This window comes from Eptatretus burgeri, chromosome 1, assembly GCF_056783735.1.
Source record: "Eptatretus burgeri isolate ZD-2024b chromosome 1, Ebu_testis_v1, whole genome shotgun sequence".
In the NCBI taxonomy this organism is placed as follows: Eukaryota; Metazoa; Chordata; class Myxini; order Myxiniformes; family Myxinidae; genus Eptatretus; species Eptatretus burgeri.
The window spans coordinates 22,385,459-22,402,958 of record NC_140961.1 but is presented as its reverse complement, the minus strand read 5'-3'; the positions used below and the strand labels follow the sequence as shown (position 1 = coordinate 22,402,958).

At 44.1% G+C, this 17,500-nt stretch overlaps 1 protein-coding gene across 8 annotated transcripts in view; it reads right to left on the bottom strand.

Annotated features, from left to right (window-relative positions):
* The window catches only part of FBXW4 (F-box and WD repeat domain containing 4), a 112,158-nt gene that overhangs the window by 28,123 nt on the left and 66,535 nt on the right, over positions 1-17,500 (bottom strand). For 7 of the 8 annotated variants that reach the window (XR_015056462.1, XM_085874863.1, XM_085874831.1 and 4 more), the window contains one exon: positions 12,627-12,692. The exons of the other annotated variant lie outside the window; for it this stretch is intronic. Coding sequence is in view for 6 of the 7 variants with exons in the window: in XM_085874863.1 (XP_085730989.1) it covers positions 12,627-12,692 (66 nt within the window). In the remaining variant the exon portion in view is untranslated. The remainder of the gene's footprint in view (positions 1-12,626; positions 12,693-17,500) is intronic. 8 annotated transcript variants of the gene reach the window in all.

Sequence of the window (17,500 nt, the reverse complement as noted above, 5' to 3'; positions counted from 1 at the left end):
TATCTGAAAATGTCAACACAGTTTCTTTCTTCAAGGGGTCCCAAAAACTCTTAGAATGTTCGGTCCCAATTCTTTCTATGACGAAGTCCTCATAGGCTGCTTTTCCTTTTTCTGGAATACACCAGAGAATTCTCAACTTCTTGAGATGTTATTTGACCGGTGATGATGTTTAGAAGCGATTCTGCTACCTCATCTAGATTCAACGGATTTTGACACTGGCTGACAATGTATTCTTTCATGTTGTTCAGATCGTTTTGTCCTTGTTCATGCATGCATTTCCAAGCTCCTCATGAAGGTTTGCTTTTGAACCAGATTGGCAAAGGTCTTTGAAAGACTCCGTGTATTCCTCGGTGACATGTCGTGTCATCAGCCAGCGCAGAAGTGCCCCTTTACGAAGGGTGAAGCCAATGATGCCTCCTCGACTCTTTGCTTCTTGATTTATAGTTTGTTCCAGGGCTTGGTCAGTTGGCACACAATTAAATGTTCTATGTGGGGATCTTCGCACAACAAATCCACCTTGCATCATGTGTTCATACATTCTTGGCTGAGTTTGTTCTAACTGCTTCATCTCTGCAATATACGCTGGAGTGTAGCGAGCATAGTTGTTGCGTCCTACAAGAACCAAATAGGGCATTGTTTCCATCATAGTTTCTAAGTGCATCACAAAGTTTGCCTCTCTGTCTGCCCTTAGCAGTCGTAGTAAAATGTTGCCAGACTCTAAAAAGCTATCCCAATAGGCTAACGTTGCCAACTGTTGTCATCCTGCTTTCTGAAAAAGACTGATTGTATCCAACATAGAGTGTGGGATTTTCTTCTTCAACTCCTGACAAGCGGCGGCGCAGACAGTCGGATCCCTTCCTTCAACGGATTTCTCTAGGCCTTGTATCGACTGCTTCGTTTCATCCGATAGCCATGGCAAACTGGAAGTTTTAGCAAATGCTTCAGCGGATGTCAAATGCATATGCGTCAATGCTTCATGGGCCAAACGGATACCTCGTATTCCTCGGGTGTACTGCTTCCCTTGTAGCATCTGGTTAGCTGTGGCTGTTGCATATACATCTGATGATGTAAGGATGTTTTGAAAGCCACCATCTCCAAATAACCTCCCAATGCTTGCAACGAAAGCCATCATCAGATGCATAACCCCAAGTCGCATTGTTACTTTCCCCACAAGAGGTTCTGGAAAGCTCTACAAAATCTGTTGTGCCTTGCTGTAGATAGCAAGGTCTGCTGTCACAAGAATGTGGTCCTGTCCCAACTCCTTAGATATGAGCACTAACTTGAGCAAAGTTGTGTAGATGGTGGAAAAATCTGACGGTGGAGAATTGATGAGAGGAAGGTATCGAATGGTCTCAGCTGGAACTATCTTTGTACTCACAAGGGCGTTGAAACAACTCCATGCTGGAATTCTTGAAAACCTTTTGTCTGTAGAGATGTGTCGTGCCAACGCCCATACGAAATCTTTGATCACAACCTTTGAAGATGAGTCAGTTGTATCGAAAGGAGACGAGATATTGGGTTCTGGCTTTTTTGGTGGTTTTCTATACCTTTGGATTTGTTCTTTCTCGCATTGTTCCGTGGTGAGTGCTTTCTGCTTTGTGCATGGAATTAAGTTCATCTCGTTCGAAACCGATGATCGCTGGTACAGCACAATAGCCATGGCATGGGTAGTATGTTTTCCATCAACTGTTTCCTCCTTTTGGTCAAAATTGTCGATTGCAGCATCAACAATTGTATCGATTTGTTCGGGGTCAAATTTTGCAATACCACGTGGGATCTGCACTTGAGATGGGCCTGAAAGTTGGTCAAGAGCAACTGATATAATGAAGTTTCTGACTTCGTCGTAGTTTATACAATACCCAACTGAACTTAAAAGTTCTATAAGTTCCTTACTACCATAGTCATGGTGCATTTGAGTACCTAACCCAAATGTAATTGGGGTCTGTATCTTACAAGACAAAGCAATGATACTGTAGCATATTCCAAGTGCCTTCAAATCAGCTACACTATCATCACAACATTCTGGGGAACTCTTACATGTCTTAGCATTGTCAAAGTACTGTTTTGATGTACACCATGCTATAAAATCATACAGAGTTTCTGGAACAAATGATTTGCACAGGTGCTTCTCAAACTGTCCGCTTGGAATATAATGGTTTGATTGAAATGTTATTCCTGGAATTGAATCGCGTAGTATTCCAGCGGCTTGATGAAGAATGACAGCATTGTCCAATTGATCTGATTCATCACAAGATCCAAATTCGTAATCACCCGATTCATTGATTTGAATGTTCAGAGCAGATACCTTCTTCACGAGATCACCGACAGTTACCTCATTCAAACAAACAAGATCGGATTTTCCAGTCTGGCTAATGAAAAGCATCCGATCACCAAATCGCTTCTTCAGCTTCTGTTTGAGGTTCCATGATGGATATTCGCTGGGTTTCTCCGCTGTACTCTCACCTAGTTCCTGAAGTATAACCAGTAGTCGTTCATGCAATGTTGACAGTGTCACAACCTTCTTCACCTTTGAAAATATTGTGCGTTCAATTTCCTAACTTAAACTAAGAACAGCCTCATCATGGACATTCATAGCCTTCTCCAATTTAGCCTTTGACCGGTCAGCTTTTATATTTCTTGGTGAGATATAATGACTGTAACAGGATCTGTGGTATTTTGCATCATACGCAAATAAGTCTGGATATGACAACATTCGCACGCGAGTCTGGTCATCGAGTCTTTCCAAAGATGCTGCAATGACACGGTCACGAGTTGAAGCTCCGGTGCCAGTGGCGATTTCTGATTACCTTTCTGCTCTTTTGTACGATTTCTCACAGATGAAACAATCAGTTCTTATGTTAAACGTGGAAGTGTCTGTGCGTCGGATTCGGGATGGACCACTCTCAACCATGTCACCAGCATTATCAGCCGTATCATTCGCAGTAGCAAGTTCATTTTGTACATACTTGAGATTACTTGCGGTTGTATAAGATGCCCTACATTTCTTATGGCATCTAACGGTAACAGTCTGGTTTAAAATGCCATCTTTGATCTTGAGCAACCTGTCATGCACAGTGTCCTGACGTATTTCCGCAGCTCGAAGAACAGCTTTTACTCTGTCAAGTGTTGGATCTCTTATGAATGGATTGACCACTGACTTCTCATCTAATGTATTACACAACTTTCACTCAGACGTCTTCTCTTCTCAAGGGGTTCCCCAATCAGATCCATCTTGATTCCCTGCAAGAGAAGGTTATTAAATTTCAGCTCGAGATGCCATGGCGGTGAATCACCGCGGGGAATTAGGCCTATGAATAAGGGTCAGTACACTTGGGTGTGGAGCCTAATCAGTACTCAATTAAAGATGCCAGCTATCCTCACACAACATACACTTACTGAAGGGAGCCAACACTAAGGATTTATAGCCACTAAGCATGCAGAGCACTTTCACTTTTTCATAAATGTGGCATTCCATGGCCATGCTAATACCATGTACAGCATATTGTTTACACATACACATAGTGCATACACCATCACATACAGCACATAGTTTCATTAATCCTCTGATCTTGTACTATGAGAACAGCTTGAAATGGTTTTCTTTTTAAGATCCTACCTGTTCAATAGGCCTAATTTGACAAATACAATGAGTGATGATCCTCTTCTTGAGGTCAGTGTCTTGAAGTTGATAAGAAGATTTGACATGTTTGAGCCATGCATGACAGAGGCACAGGTGTCATGATGCCAAAAGCAAAAGATCAGCAGTGGCAATGCCACCTATAGTGTCTTGGTTTAACTAATAATATCATCATGGGAGAAAATTCCAACTGTCATTATCATTATTAATTGTATTTATTCACAGTACAAATGCTACATGTGGGGGTATTTTGGGTTCCTTTTAATCCTCTGCTCATGACAAACTGCACAGAATATCTCAAAACATATGAAATACCATCGAAAATTACAATGTAATGAGTTTGGGCCGAAATCGTTTAAAAATGCCAAATTAGTGGTATTCCGGAGGGTCTTTTACCCCTGTCCAATGATGAAGCTGAGTCTATTGGCTTGTCACTGCACCATCCCCACCTCCTTTCTGGTCTTGCACCCTCTGCTCTTTCTGTGCTTTCTGCCCCCCCCTATGCCCCCCCCAAGGTTTCTGCAGGGCACACACAGTCCACCATCAACCCCTTTCTGGTGAAACAACTTAAATCCAGGATCACTGCTCACTTGTTTGTCTCCCCCACCCCCCGTGGAACCAACTTCCACATTCTCCTCAATCTCATACTTCCCTTCAGGTCTTCATGACAGCTGTTCCCAACCATCTCAGATCGTCCCCAATCCAAAACCATGAACTTTTCTACCCTCGTTAACCCTTGATCGGGCTGCCATATTTGATTGAAAAAAAAAAAAGTACGGGCTGTCACATCCATTGGTTCAGCGGTTTGAGAGAAGATTTTTAAAGGTTTTTTTTACCTTCAATCCAACATGGCTGCCAGACTACATGACTGATAATGTTTACACATTCAAACTATATTCCCAGTGGCTAGTCAATCATATACATGAAGTTTCACATCGATCGATTAAGCGGTTCAAGAAAAGGATTTTTTTTTTTAATGGTTTTCATTCAATCCAAAGAATCTGCCAAACCATGTGACCTTCAACATAATTGCTATCAAAAGTTTTTCCACCATGGATAGTGGATGATATATTTGAAGTTTCACATCAGTTGGTGAAGTGGTGTCAGAGAAAAATATTTTAAAAGTTTTCCTTCGATCCGATATGGCTGCCAAACCATGTGAACTATGACATCCCATTTATCAAAGTTAATTCCGCATGGCTCACGTTCTTGTAAGTGCCCACGGAGAAATCACTGCTCACAGTTACAAGTGGCAGTTCTTGGGACCGATTAGCCATGAGAAATATAGTTTGATAAAAATGACGTAATCGGATGGCATCGTCATAAGTGGCGTGGAATGGCATGGTCATTGGAACGGGTGTCTTTCGGTCCCCGGCATAACTGCTCGCAGTTATTTGCAGCAGTTCGACTTGCAGTATGAATTTCGAACGGTAATTTGTGGTCTGTATTTTATAAGATCATTTATGAACCCTGTGTATTTTATAGTCGGATAGGGTTTTTACCAATTAGGCAAATGAAACAGAAAAAGGAGAAGAAGCCTCTTAATCTTTTTCAAAATATTCTCACCTCGTCTCGTTATTCAAGAAATAAGTACGTTATTTATAGATCTGTTGCGCATCCACATCTTTCAAAATCGTTGTGGTTTTTTTTGGATACAGAATTTTTTCAAACTCAGTATAAACCACTTTAAATGTTTTAATCACACCCAAGTAGAGAGAAAATAGAGATAAGGGTTACCCAAAGGATCAGTGTTGGGAAGCTCTCGAGTCTAGACTCAGGCTGGCAGAATGGCCTCGAGGTACACGCACTTACCTCCAAGCTATCTGGCCTCGGTAAGAATCTTGACCCAGCTACAAGCTGTCATCCCCGTGTTTCACAAGCAGGGTGATTCATCAATGTGTGTGCTGTTCCTCGGATGTACGTTAAACTGAGAGTTCCGTCTGCCATCATTTGTTGGTGGACGTTAAAGACCCCCACGGTGTCCTTTACGAAGAGTCGGTGAGCTATCGCCGGCACCTTGAACAAATTCCAAATTCCTGCCCTCACTACTGCTGGGATGGCAATGGCAAACCACCTAGTATAACCCTTGCTTAGGAAGCTACTTCGGTGGCATCGACACTCTGTGAAGAGTATTGTAAATCAGAGAGAGGGGGAGAGAGAGGGGAGAGAGGAAGAGAGAGGGGGGAGAGAGCGCGAGAGCGAGAGAGCGAGAGTCGACTATCAGGATGCCTGAGGTCTCAAGTTGGAATGCTGGCTCGGCCTGACCCTTCACAAAGTGTATTCTACATCCAATACCCTGATGAAGGCTTCTCACTTGCTTGCACTCTCGACAAACAAAACGTAAACGAAGCCTCATCAGCACATCTTCATCAATTACAATTAGTCAAGAAACGAGACGAGGTGAGGATGACAAGGAGAAAAACCACAGCCAAACAGCACAAGCCTCAACTCCTTCACCTCCCCAATCCCAAGGCAGTGCTGAAGGGGATGAAAGTCAAGCCAAGGTGAAACGGCCTGGAAATTAGCTCCACCCCAACTCACTACCTCCCCTCCTCTTTTCCCCTTCCCCCAACCTCCTTCAGCTTAAGGTTCTCACGAGGGGATGGTGGTGCCTCCATAGCGCCTGAGGTGGCCCAGGTGCAGTGCCAGACCACAGGCAGAGTTGGGTGGGGAGGAGGTGGGAGGATTTGTTGGCACTGTATGCACCAAATTTGAACCCAGGACATAATGCTTTTGAGGTTACGATAGTCTGCTTGTTCAGCCTTTACTTTCCAACCTTAGAACATCGAGAAGTAGACATTTTGTACTCTTACGTGATGAGAAAATAGCACAGGCAAGAAAGGAAAGCCGAAAGGATAGTTTGATCCCAAGTTTGACAATGGATAAGTCCCCTATGAGGTTCGTCCAAGATTCAAAGCATGTAGACCTCAAGGCCTAAATTTGGTTTTGGATGCAGATCGAGCCAAAGAGGTCCAAATGGAAGCACGCACGTATCTCTAAAAGGCCGAGTGTCATGTCGCCAACAAATGTTCAATTGTGGTCCTTTTGGTGTTGCGGTCGGAACGTTGTATGCCGGGGGTTTGAATTCCACCAACTAGGATTAAATTTGTCCATCATGTCACATCGTCCTCGTCTTTCATGTAAGGTTGTGCGTTCAAAGTCTCTCTACGAGCTTTGGAAACCAGACCAAAGATTATCCTCACTGGAATCGCACAATCCCTTTACTTGCATTTTGAAGTGATGAATAAATATTTCCCCAAGTGGGTTTGTGTTGAAAGATGAGGCTTAACTCCCCCTCCTCCCCCCCCCCCCCCAGCCAAAAAAAAAAACCTTAAACATTCCGAAATCACAAAAAGGGTCACATGGTGCTTCGACATTTGCCGATAACCATTACGATGACATTTTACAACCTCACACCGCCCGCTGGGTTGCATCAGGGCGTTTTGCTGTGTGGTATTACAAGCCTAACCCGAACGGCTCAGTGTGTTTGGAAACGCTCAACCTACGGTGGTCAACTGTTTGAAATTCACCTCCGCTGACATGCAAACAAGTGCAAGCCAAACAAACGATTACTCTTTCGGAATGCTGACGTCAATGCATTCATTTTTCTTGTATTGGTTAAACAGGAATAAATACACCGTTCAAAACAATTGAAGGCCCATTTGTTATGAACGCTGGCCTACGACGAGGCCCAAACGATTGTAGTTATACATGCCAATCGGTATCAGCAAATGCATCATCGCACTGGGAATAATTCTTAGCTCGACCCGCTGGTTGCATCATTGTTGAGGAGTGATTCAGGTTGGAATTAGCGATTTGTTTTGGGGTGCCGGTGATAACTCACAGACTCTTCGCGAGACACCGTGGGATCTTTTAACGTCCACAGAGCTATTACTAGGAGACGGGACACCCCGTTTTGACGTCCGGTCTGCCCTTCGAACGGCGCACACATTGATGCATCTCCTGCATACGAAACACCAGGATGGTAGTTCATAGCTGGGTCGGGATTCAAACACAGGCTAGACATTGAGCTCAGAGGGGAGTGCGCATACCTCTCGACTATCCTGCCAGTGCTGTTCTTGGATAATTTTCTTTAGATTCTGAAGCACGATGTTTGTTTTTAAAATAGCCTGTTAACACAATTTGAAAATCTCACGCAAATGGAAGAAAACTCATTTTTGAACAGCGAATCTCACTGTACTGAGAAACTCCCCCCTGTTCAATGTTGTTCTAATTTTATGGGCCAAGATGGGGGAGAGGCGTGGAAAGAGAGAAATATTATACTCAGACATACAGTACTTGGCTACTGCTAACTCGTTTGAGGAGTGAATGGAAGGAAATGTTTTTGTTCGGCACCCTTCCATACAAATCACCAGATATGAGTATCGTGGCACGATCTTAGCAATCTCTTTCCACTTGATGGAACAAGAAACTGATCAGTGAACCCGCTGTGCAATCTTTTCAAAACAAATGGCGGTTACCATGGTAACTCCCTTCTTTGGATGCACCATTCGCAGGAGTGTTCGAGAAGAGCAAGTCAAAAGTGCAAGACCAGGACATCGTCGCAAGTGCTGGTTATGCGGAGTGTGGTTTCGGAAGTCAACGTGCTCGGTCTAACAGGCTCTGCCGAAAATAAAATAAAATGGGAAAACAAATAAATTAATAACGACCAAACAAACTCCAAACCTGTTTTCTCACGAGCCCTCTGCTTATCAAAACGTTTTTGGGGATTCTGAGCAAAAATCAAGGACCTAGTGATGCTTACGTCATTGTGCAGTCCATGTTCATCACAGTCCATGTCCCCCCCCCCTTATGCTTCTCTCCCTCCCTTTAGCCTTGCAAAGGTAAAGAAATAGACATGAAAAACAAAAACAACTTTGCCCAATTTCCTGATCTTTTTTAAAGCCTTACGGTAATTCCGAAGTGATAGAGTTACGTTGTGCTTCATTCACATGAGGTGCAGATCGACTTAAGGAAACTTCGAAGAGCTAATACCGGCTTACTCTGCTTCCCCCACCTCCTCCTCCTCCTCCTCCTCATCCGTCAGCAATACAGTTCATTAGTGAAAAGAACATTGAGTGAGGGATCAAAACAAATCGATACATAATGAGGGATAAGAAGAGAGATGAAGAAGCACAGAAACTCCAATTCAGAACCGTGCAGGTTGTCGTGTTATTTTTATGGCGAACCAATCGAGTTTGAATGCTGAATCTGCAATGAAAACAGGGAGCCGTCATCATGGGATTCTTGGTGAAGAAAAACATTTCAACGACAGAGACAACACAGATCGCATGTACAACAGCAAAATCAAACGGTGGTGTTACCACGTTGTGCTTAGAGCCGTGATTCAACCACCGCCTGACGGTGCAAACACAACAAGGATTCCTGGTAACAAACCACAGGAAGGGAGTAATGGATACAAAAAGCAGGTACACGAACTGTAGGCCACCAGCAGGTGATGAAGTTGTCAGGGCTCTTGACGACAAAGTTGAAAGGTTATTTCACAATCCTCTTGCAACCTCAGTACCCACCTGGCTCTTCACAGGTGCTGAAAATATGGTGTCTGATGGACCCCCGGCAGCCCGGCCTCACCCTCACAAAATAATAAAAGAGATGTACGCTACCACATTAAGTTAAGTGAACCTTGTGCAAAAGGTATGAATCAATTACCCTGGGCCTGGGTAAAGTATGCGATCCACCACGGGCAATGCCAAGCGAGCACCCGGCACCGTGGCCAGCTGACGGGCAGCTGGCTCTCATCGTCCTAACACTGAACACGCGGGCCGCACTTAATGCAAACCGTGTGCAGGAATTTTTAAGAAGTGATTTATCCCATTGCGAATCAGGGCTCAGTTTTCAGGCTGTGCTTGTCTGGTGTAAGCTGGACCATCAAAACACTGTTTAATGGCAAGACGAACTCTGTGGCATGCATTGGCGCACAGGCGAAGTAACAATGAAAGTAAAGGGAAGATTCCGCGCCTCGACTCCATCGTTTGCTCCAGCGGTCGAGAACGCGAACGTATCAGGTCCTTAATGATGCTGTTAAGATATCTTGCTGTGTGTGACACACATCTATTTCGTTTGGGCCACGGAAAAGGTGGCCGGAGCACCATGACAAAGTCGAACTCAACAGAGCGGGTTCAAGTCCAATCTACTTGCAAGCAAGTGGTGGAGGGAGAGGTGTGGGGGGAGGGGGTAGGGGGGAGAAAAAGCTAAAATGTTAGCGAGTCACTTGGGAGATGCTGTCTTTGCACACGAATAAAAACCTGTCTGTCTTTTTAGCTGGCAATTGACGCATGATAGAATCAGTTCCAAGAAGCCCCACAAAAATAACAGTGAAAAAATGAAAACTGTGAGGTCGAGTGTTGCAATATTTCAGAATCTGACCAAAGCGTAAAGACGCATGACAGGCCCTGGTTTTAACATGATTATACAAGAGACTCATGCAAGGAGGGGGTAGAATGACGTTTACCCAAAACCCAGCCGTAGACTTACCCCTGCCCAGCGCACCACAGCCGCCCGACCGCCCGGCCGTCTGCGGCCTGTCAATGCTTATGGTGGTGTAAAGACAAAAAGCACGCCAATGCTGGCAGCAGATGTGAGCAGCGACGTAACGGGAGCGCGGTCGGTTCCCCGGCGACCAGTTTCCATACTATCCCTTGCTCGAGGAACTTGCCAAGAGCTATTTGCGCCGCGCGGTCCTGCGGAGTCGCCAATCTTGGCATGTTTCGAGGGTGGGCCACCGGGTTAGCTCAGCAAGCCGTGCTCCTGCCCGATAACGAATGCGCGACGGAGGTTAAACATCACCCCGGCAACAGGCACAGCGACATCGATGAAGTAGTAACCAAGCTGTGCCTATTTGCCAGACGGGGTATTACCACAAATACAAATCAACTTTTTGAAAACTTTACAGGTTACCGGTCGGGTACTCAATTTGTTGTGAAAACTGCGCTTTAGACCCCTAGCTAGGGGGTCCGCAGGGTGAGTTAGTCCAGCAGCCCGTCGAACAGACGCACATGAATGCTCACGATTGCACATTGACCCCCAAATTCGAGCTCAAATGCAGAAGAGTAAGACACGAAGGGAGGGGACATTCGATGGGAGAGATAAGATCTGGGACACGAACAAAACAGCGTGCAGCATGCCGCAGCAAGGCGTTGGTTTTCCGTGCGTGCCGCCAAGCAGCTGTACGCGCCTTTAAAACACCGCGCCAACCCAGCGCCCAGCCACACGCCGCCAAAGCCTCCTTCTTCATCCCGCCCTCCCCGTCAGCCGGCTCGGGCCAGGCAGCTGCTTCATGCATCCTTGCCTGCACTGAGCGCTCCCGGCCAGAAAGCGCACGGGCCGTGCTCCCCAGTGCGAAAAACTCAGACATCTTGAGATGATGGAGAGGACAAAAAAAAAAAATCCTGAAAACATTAACATCAAAAAAAAAACAATAAGAAAGAATGAAGTGCACGATGGTTTCTTTACAGTTTACATCATCATTTCTTTGCAAGAAGAGATGTGCACGTCACCACTTATGTCATGATGTTTTGCATCGAACCGCAGCATATGGATAAACACAACGTCATGACACCACCGATCCCACACGAAGAACGCAAACTCAATCCCCTTGTTCGGCATCAATAGCCGTTGCCATAATGTCCTCAATTTTCATGTAAGCAATGGACAAGATCCTTAAGGAATCCGATATGCTGGAACAACAACAACAACAACGCTGCGCATAGTACTGGTTCATTTACAGACCGGACGGTATACAAAGTAATGGCCACAATGCACTAATGTATATTGTACTGTACAAAACACCAGCAACGCTGCATGGTAAGTAATCGTTAGATATGAGGGGCACTTAAATTACTGGAACAAAAAAACAACGGTCCAGAAACACCAATATTTATAAATATACAAGTATGGATTACATATGTAGGGCTGGCAGGATGGCCGAGAGGTATGCACACTCATCTCGAAGCTGTCTATCCTGGGTTTCAATCCAGACCCAACTATAAACTGTCAACCTGGTGTGTTTCAAGGGCAGGGTGATTCATCGGTGTGTGCGCCGTCCCTCGGATGTCCTCTGAGAAGAGTACACGAGCTATCGCCGGCACCCTGAACAAACTACAAATTCCTTCCCCAACTACTGCTGAGAAAGCAATGGCAAACCACCCAGTATAACCTTTGCTCAGGAAGCTGCTTTGGTGGCACTGACACTCTGTGAATAGTATGGTACATCAGAGAGAGAGAGAGGGTGAGACAGAGAGAGACAGAGAGACAGAGAGAGTGTGTGTGAGAGCGAGAGAGAGCGAGAGAGAGAGAGCGAGAGAGAGAGAGAGAGAGAGAGAGAGAGAGAGAGAGAGAGAGAGAGAGAGAGAGAGAGAGAGAGAGAGAGAGAGAGAGATAGATGTTTTAAAACCAATGGCATCTTTTGGACCATTGTGAGTATTCGGTGTCTTGACCTTGTCGAACACCCCACGAGCTATAGAGCATCCAGACAATAAGAGCATTAACTTAAAATTCACTCTAACTCTGCTATTAGTCCTGCAAAGTGTGTTAAACATTATAAAGGTATTCGAAAAATGTTTTATCTTGCACACAACGGCCTACAAAAAAAGAATCCAAGAAACAGGAGATGTTGGGGGAGAGGTGGGGGCACAGAGGCCTCAGACAAAGCAGTGATGTTGGCTAAGGTGTGAGCAGAATGGTGAAGTGTTAGAGAAGAAAGAACCACAGGCACCGCTATGTCATCTGAGCCCTTACTAGACATGTCACAAAACTGTGTCGGTTCGAAGGACTGAGTGGAACAAACAAGGTTCAAATGCTCTGAGCAGATTGGCCTGCAAGGACTACGACTGCACTGTTGGGTCAGGTATATTTTACTGTACACCTGGCAGCATAGAAATTGTAAGAAATCATTGAAACAAATAATCATTTAAGTAATAAGCGCAAAGCCATGGGGAGCAGAGAAGGGATAAACGAAAGTGAAGCGTACCTTTCTAGATCCCATACTTTGAGTGGGGACCTGTCCTGCAGACACGCGGAGCCCGTCACAAATGAGCTGCCAGGAGAGGGTGGGATGAGGATGACCATGAGTCGGGGGATTACATTCCCGGCGAGTTAACATTGTAATTTAGTTTGATGTGCAATCCATCAACGGCAATTGTTGCTATTATGTCCAGCAGACCAATATGTCAAGTCTGGGTCTTACTTAAAATCAACCAATAGATTAGCAAAGTACAGTGAATTGTGCAGCAACAGTGAGGTTTACTAGAAAGCAAGGTTGTTTGGGGTGGGGTGGAGGGGATTGGGGTGAGGGGGGGGGGATGCAAATTACCAAAGAATGAAACGAGAGCAGAGTATAACATAAATAAATGCAAAGTAATTAGTTGGAGGAATCTGGATCATGACAGAACAAAAATAAAGAATACACACGGTGGTTTATGGGGAAGCTGGGCTGGCAGGACGGCTCGGAGTTAATGCACCTAGCCTTTGAGCTCAATCATCTGGGTTTGATTCCCGAAACCTGATGATAAAAGTATTGGTGCTTTGCATCCAAGAATGCACCAACTTTCAGAAGGGTGTTAAGTAGGATGTTCCATCTGCTAGCATTTATTGGCGGACGCCAAATATCCCGTGACCATGCTTTTAGAAAACAGTATGCCATTGCATGCTGGGACCCCTGACCAAACTTATGATTCCAGCCCTGACTACTGTAAGAAAGTGCAATAGCACACAACCCAGTGCTTCCAGTGCCTAACGACCGCTTCCGCAGCGTCGAAGCTTTGGAAGGAGTGGTTAGTTGCCCCCAAACAAGATGAAAACTTCACAGACGAGTTTGGCGACACGACTGGCGAGTTTGAACAGATGTTGGACAAAAGATCAATTACCTCCCCTTTTACTGCACCAGAATAAATCTACGGTATTTGCATTTGTAAAACACAAAACACTGCATTGTTGTTTCAGAAAACTCAATCATGGAAGCATCAGGTACCCACTGTGTCCAAAATCCCAAGTTATTTTAAAATAATCCATCAACAAATGAGAAGCTTTATCCATGGTCACACACACACCAACACACACACACACACACACACACACACACACACACACACACACACACACACACACACACACACACACACACACACACACTATATAGACAGGGTGTCCCAAAAGTCTGGATCCATAGGCATTTTTCTTAATAAACAATTTGATATTTTTCTTTTCCTTTCAGACCCAAGACGGCTTCCAAACTAACAATAGAAGATCGAATTGAACTTATTCTCATGTACGCAAAACAGGATTCTTCACATGGAGGAGTTGCTGCCGAATTCAATAGAAAGCATCCTGATAAGCATCCAATAACACATCTCACTGTAAAAGTCGTTTTAACGTTTTAAGTTCAGAAATGTTCAAGGTTCTTGTATTCAGCGTATAAACAAATGTCGCGAAGTTCAAGGCCATCAATTGTATTTACTGCAAAAAAAAAAAAAACTTTAAAATAAATTTTTGCCTATGGATCCAGACTTTTGGGACACCCTGTATGTATGTATGTATGTATGTATGTATGTGTATATATATATATATATATATATATATATATATATATATATACATATATATACATATATATATATATATATATACATACATATATATATACATACATATATATATATATACATACATATATATATATATACATACATATATATATATATATATACATATATATATATATATATATATATATATATATATATATATATATATATATATATACATACATACATACATACATACATATTACATGCACACAAAACCTACTTTGACACAAATATGTGGTATTACTCTGATGTGGTTTAGGAAGGGTGTGATTGAGGAGGAAAAGTATCTTAACATAGTTAATACTTATAGCCAAAAGCATTATGTTGTGAAACTAATGCAAACAGTACATAAATAAAAGTTTTTTTTTATTCTTTCAAGGTGAAGCAAGCTACTCAAAAGCAGGATTTTGAATACGGACAGACGAGGAAGAAGGATAAAGGTGAGGAAGACTACCAGACGGAGCAGCAAACGGCTGTGAAAGTGAAAATGCAACACCTAGATGCTATGGCTGTAGGTGCTGAAAACAAGGAGGGGTGGGGGTAGCGGCAGGGTGGGGGTAGCGGCAGGGTGGGGGCGGGGGTAGGGGGGGATTAGTAAGACAAAACCTCTGCAGAAAATAAGGGAGGAAAAGCAAAACAAGGTGGTTGGAAAGGGCGTCTGTGAGCAAGCCAAAGCAGAGTGCAGGGAATCTGCTTACAGTTTGCAATCTTTATGTTTGATGGAATTTGGATCGGCTCACAAAACTTTCAGATGACACGTTTCAACAAATGAAAGGGGCCAGTGACAGCAGACTGGACAAGACACTCGAGTGTAAAATCAGGTCAAAACGTAAAATTAAACTTTAATTCAATAAACCCTTTCGATAAAAGCCTCACCGGGTCACCAAGTAACCAATACCTGGCTATCCTCCACAAGTCTAAGTCTTGCATTCACCTCTGCTCCCTTCTCCAAGATATCCACCAGATTATCTTGTCCGTGGAGTCACCTCCCTGACAGTCTCTTACTGTCTTTCTCTCCAGTGGTTTGAGGCGGCAGCCCAGCAACAACATGTGTCAATATCGGATTTTCTCTTCCTAACAAACCCCCCTCTGTTTGGCCATTGTTTTATCTGATATTCATTTAGCACAAGTCTTTCATCTGCCTGATCCCCTCCATCCCATTACATGTTTGTCAATCTACCACCTTCTTTCTTCAGCTCTTGAACGAGCATCAACATAAAGATGCAAAAAAAACATTTTTTTTCAACCAGTCTTTTCTTGGTTTGGGGGAGGGGGCGGTGGGGGGTTGGAGAGTGTGGGGGTAAAATATTGCAAATGCGAACTTCAACAAGATGGATCTTGCATACAAAAGATGCTTTTGCCTGGTTACTCTATTCCTCTTTATGCTCCCACAACAATTTTGGACATCGAAGCTGGCACAAGGCCCAGGCTGCCGGCCTAGTTTGATGATAAAAGGAGCCGGTTGCCTGTGATGCGCATTCTGTACATGCCATGGTGCGCTGCCCTGACCTTAATGGGCGGTGGGTGGAGATTCCTTAAAACACCACCCTCTCTCTCGGGTCACCCCTCCCTAAATCCGTCTCACTCTATAGCATGTAGAAGAGCAGCACGGCAGGGGTGGCTGGCTCAAGAGCAGAGGAAAGCCAATGAGCGTTCACGGTGCCAAAATATGCACATGGCAAAGCCCGACAGGGCCGGTACTGGTTGCACCTGCACATCAGAGGAATACTCCTTTAAGAGGAGGAGGAGGAGGGCAAAGGAAGGCAGCAAAAAGAGCCAAATATTATGACACCAACATCACTATAAAACTGCCATCCTGAATGTGCTTTCACATCATGCAATTGGGTCGGAAAGTTTGAGCTGGAATTTTGAGACTTGTTAAAGCATATTCCCAAACGGAGTCACAAACATAGAGATAGTCTTGTCTGCATGCTGTGTTCCACATGTTGATGCTGTTACTAAGGGCCGGACAAGGTAGGGCTTTGTTGAGGTGCACAGAAAGGAGCTCCACAAGAGGTCAAGGGTCGACAAAAGCCAAAATACACAAGACAGGACAAATCATTGCTCAAAATACGGACGCGCAAAGTCAAATCAAATCGACTGAAGACGTAGAAATAGCATCAGAAAGTTCCTCCAAATGCATAAACCTCCAAAACAAGCTTTTGGCTTGCAGAAGCTTCTTTAAAGAACGACTTTCAAGGAAGGAGCAGTCAAAGAAAACCAACAAATAAGAAGGTGTCTTGTTTGTCTGCATTTCTGGTTCTGGAATCGAAAGAGAAAAATGACAGCAAGTGGAGTTTGATCCAATTTTCCCCAAATCGTTCTACGTTTTGAATTATGCCTCTGCCTTGGCAATTGTTTCATCGTGATGTAACGACGCACAATCGTTTGATGTGCGCGAGCGAACGTTTACCAATATGTCAGCAACGGGAACGGATCACGCTCCTTCACAGCACGATCCAACTCGGCGCACGTGTTCTCAATCGACTCGAGGTTCGTGGACTGCGATAACTAACGATATCGTCACGCTCTGCAGGACGATCCAAAAAGGGCATGATTGATGGTGGTAATGTCATCTTGGAAGTATCCGTTGCTACTGGAGCCGTAGTGGAGCACGAGGAATTACACACGAACACCCTCCTTCGTCTGGCATGACACTCAGACATTCATGGGCTGTGATGCGGCCTTTGAAATGCAGGACATGTACTACAAAACGATCACAAAATGATTACTTTGCACCTGCCATGTTTTTTTTTTTAAAGAGGAATGAACAATGAAAGAGTACGTAATTTGAAGTATCTACCTGTTCGTGGTCAATCCAGATCGCTTTTGCACAAACGACGGTAACATGCAACACTTGGCTACATATGAGACACGTGGCTTGGATATGGCACTGGGACGCAGATAGCAAATCGAATGCCAGTCACCTGGTTCGAGTCAAAATTCATGTTCTTCATCACAAATTGCTGTAATTTTGAGAGAATGTTTATATCCGTGCATTTCCAGATCATAGCTGCCTCCAATTCTCATTGCAGTTCTTTCAATTGACAATATCACTTAATGGAGAGCTAATGATGAGAAGTGCGGATGCAGTTACACTGTGGCCTTCGATTACTCACATATTCCAGAATCCAGAAATTCTGATCAAAAACGAATTACCTTAACCTTCGGTAAGAGAGTTCGTGCCAGTGATTCTTCTTCATTGGAAGTATCCTTCTTCTTCTTCCGTACACAAAAAATATACCTTTATTCGTGATCA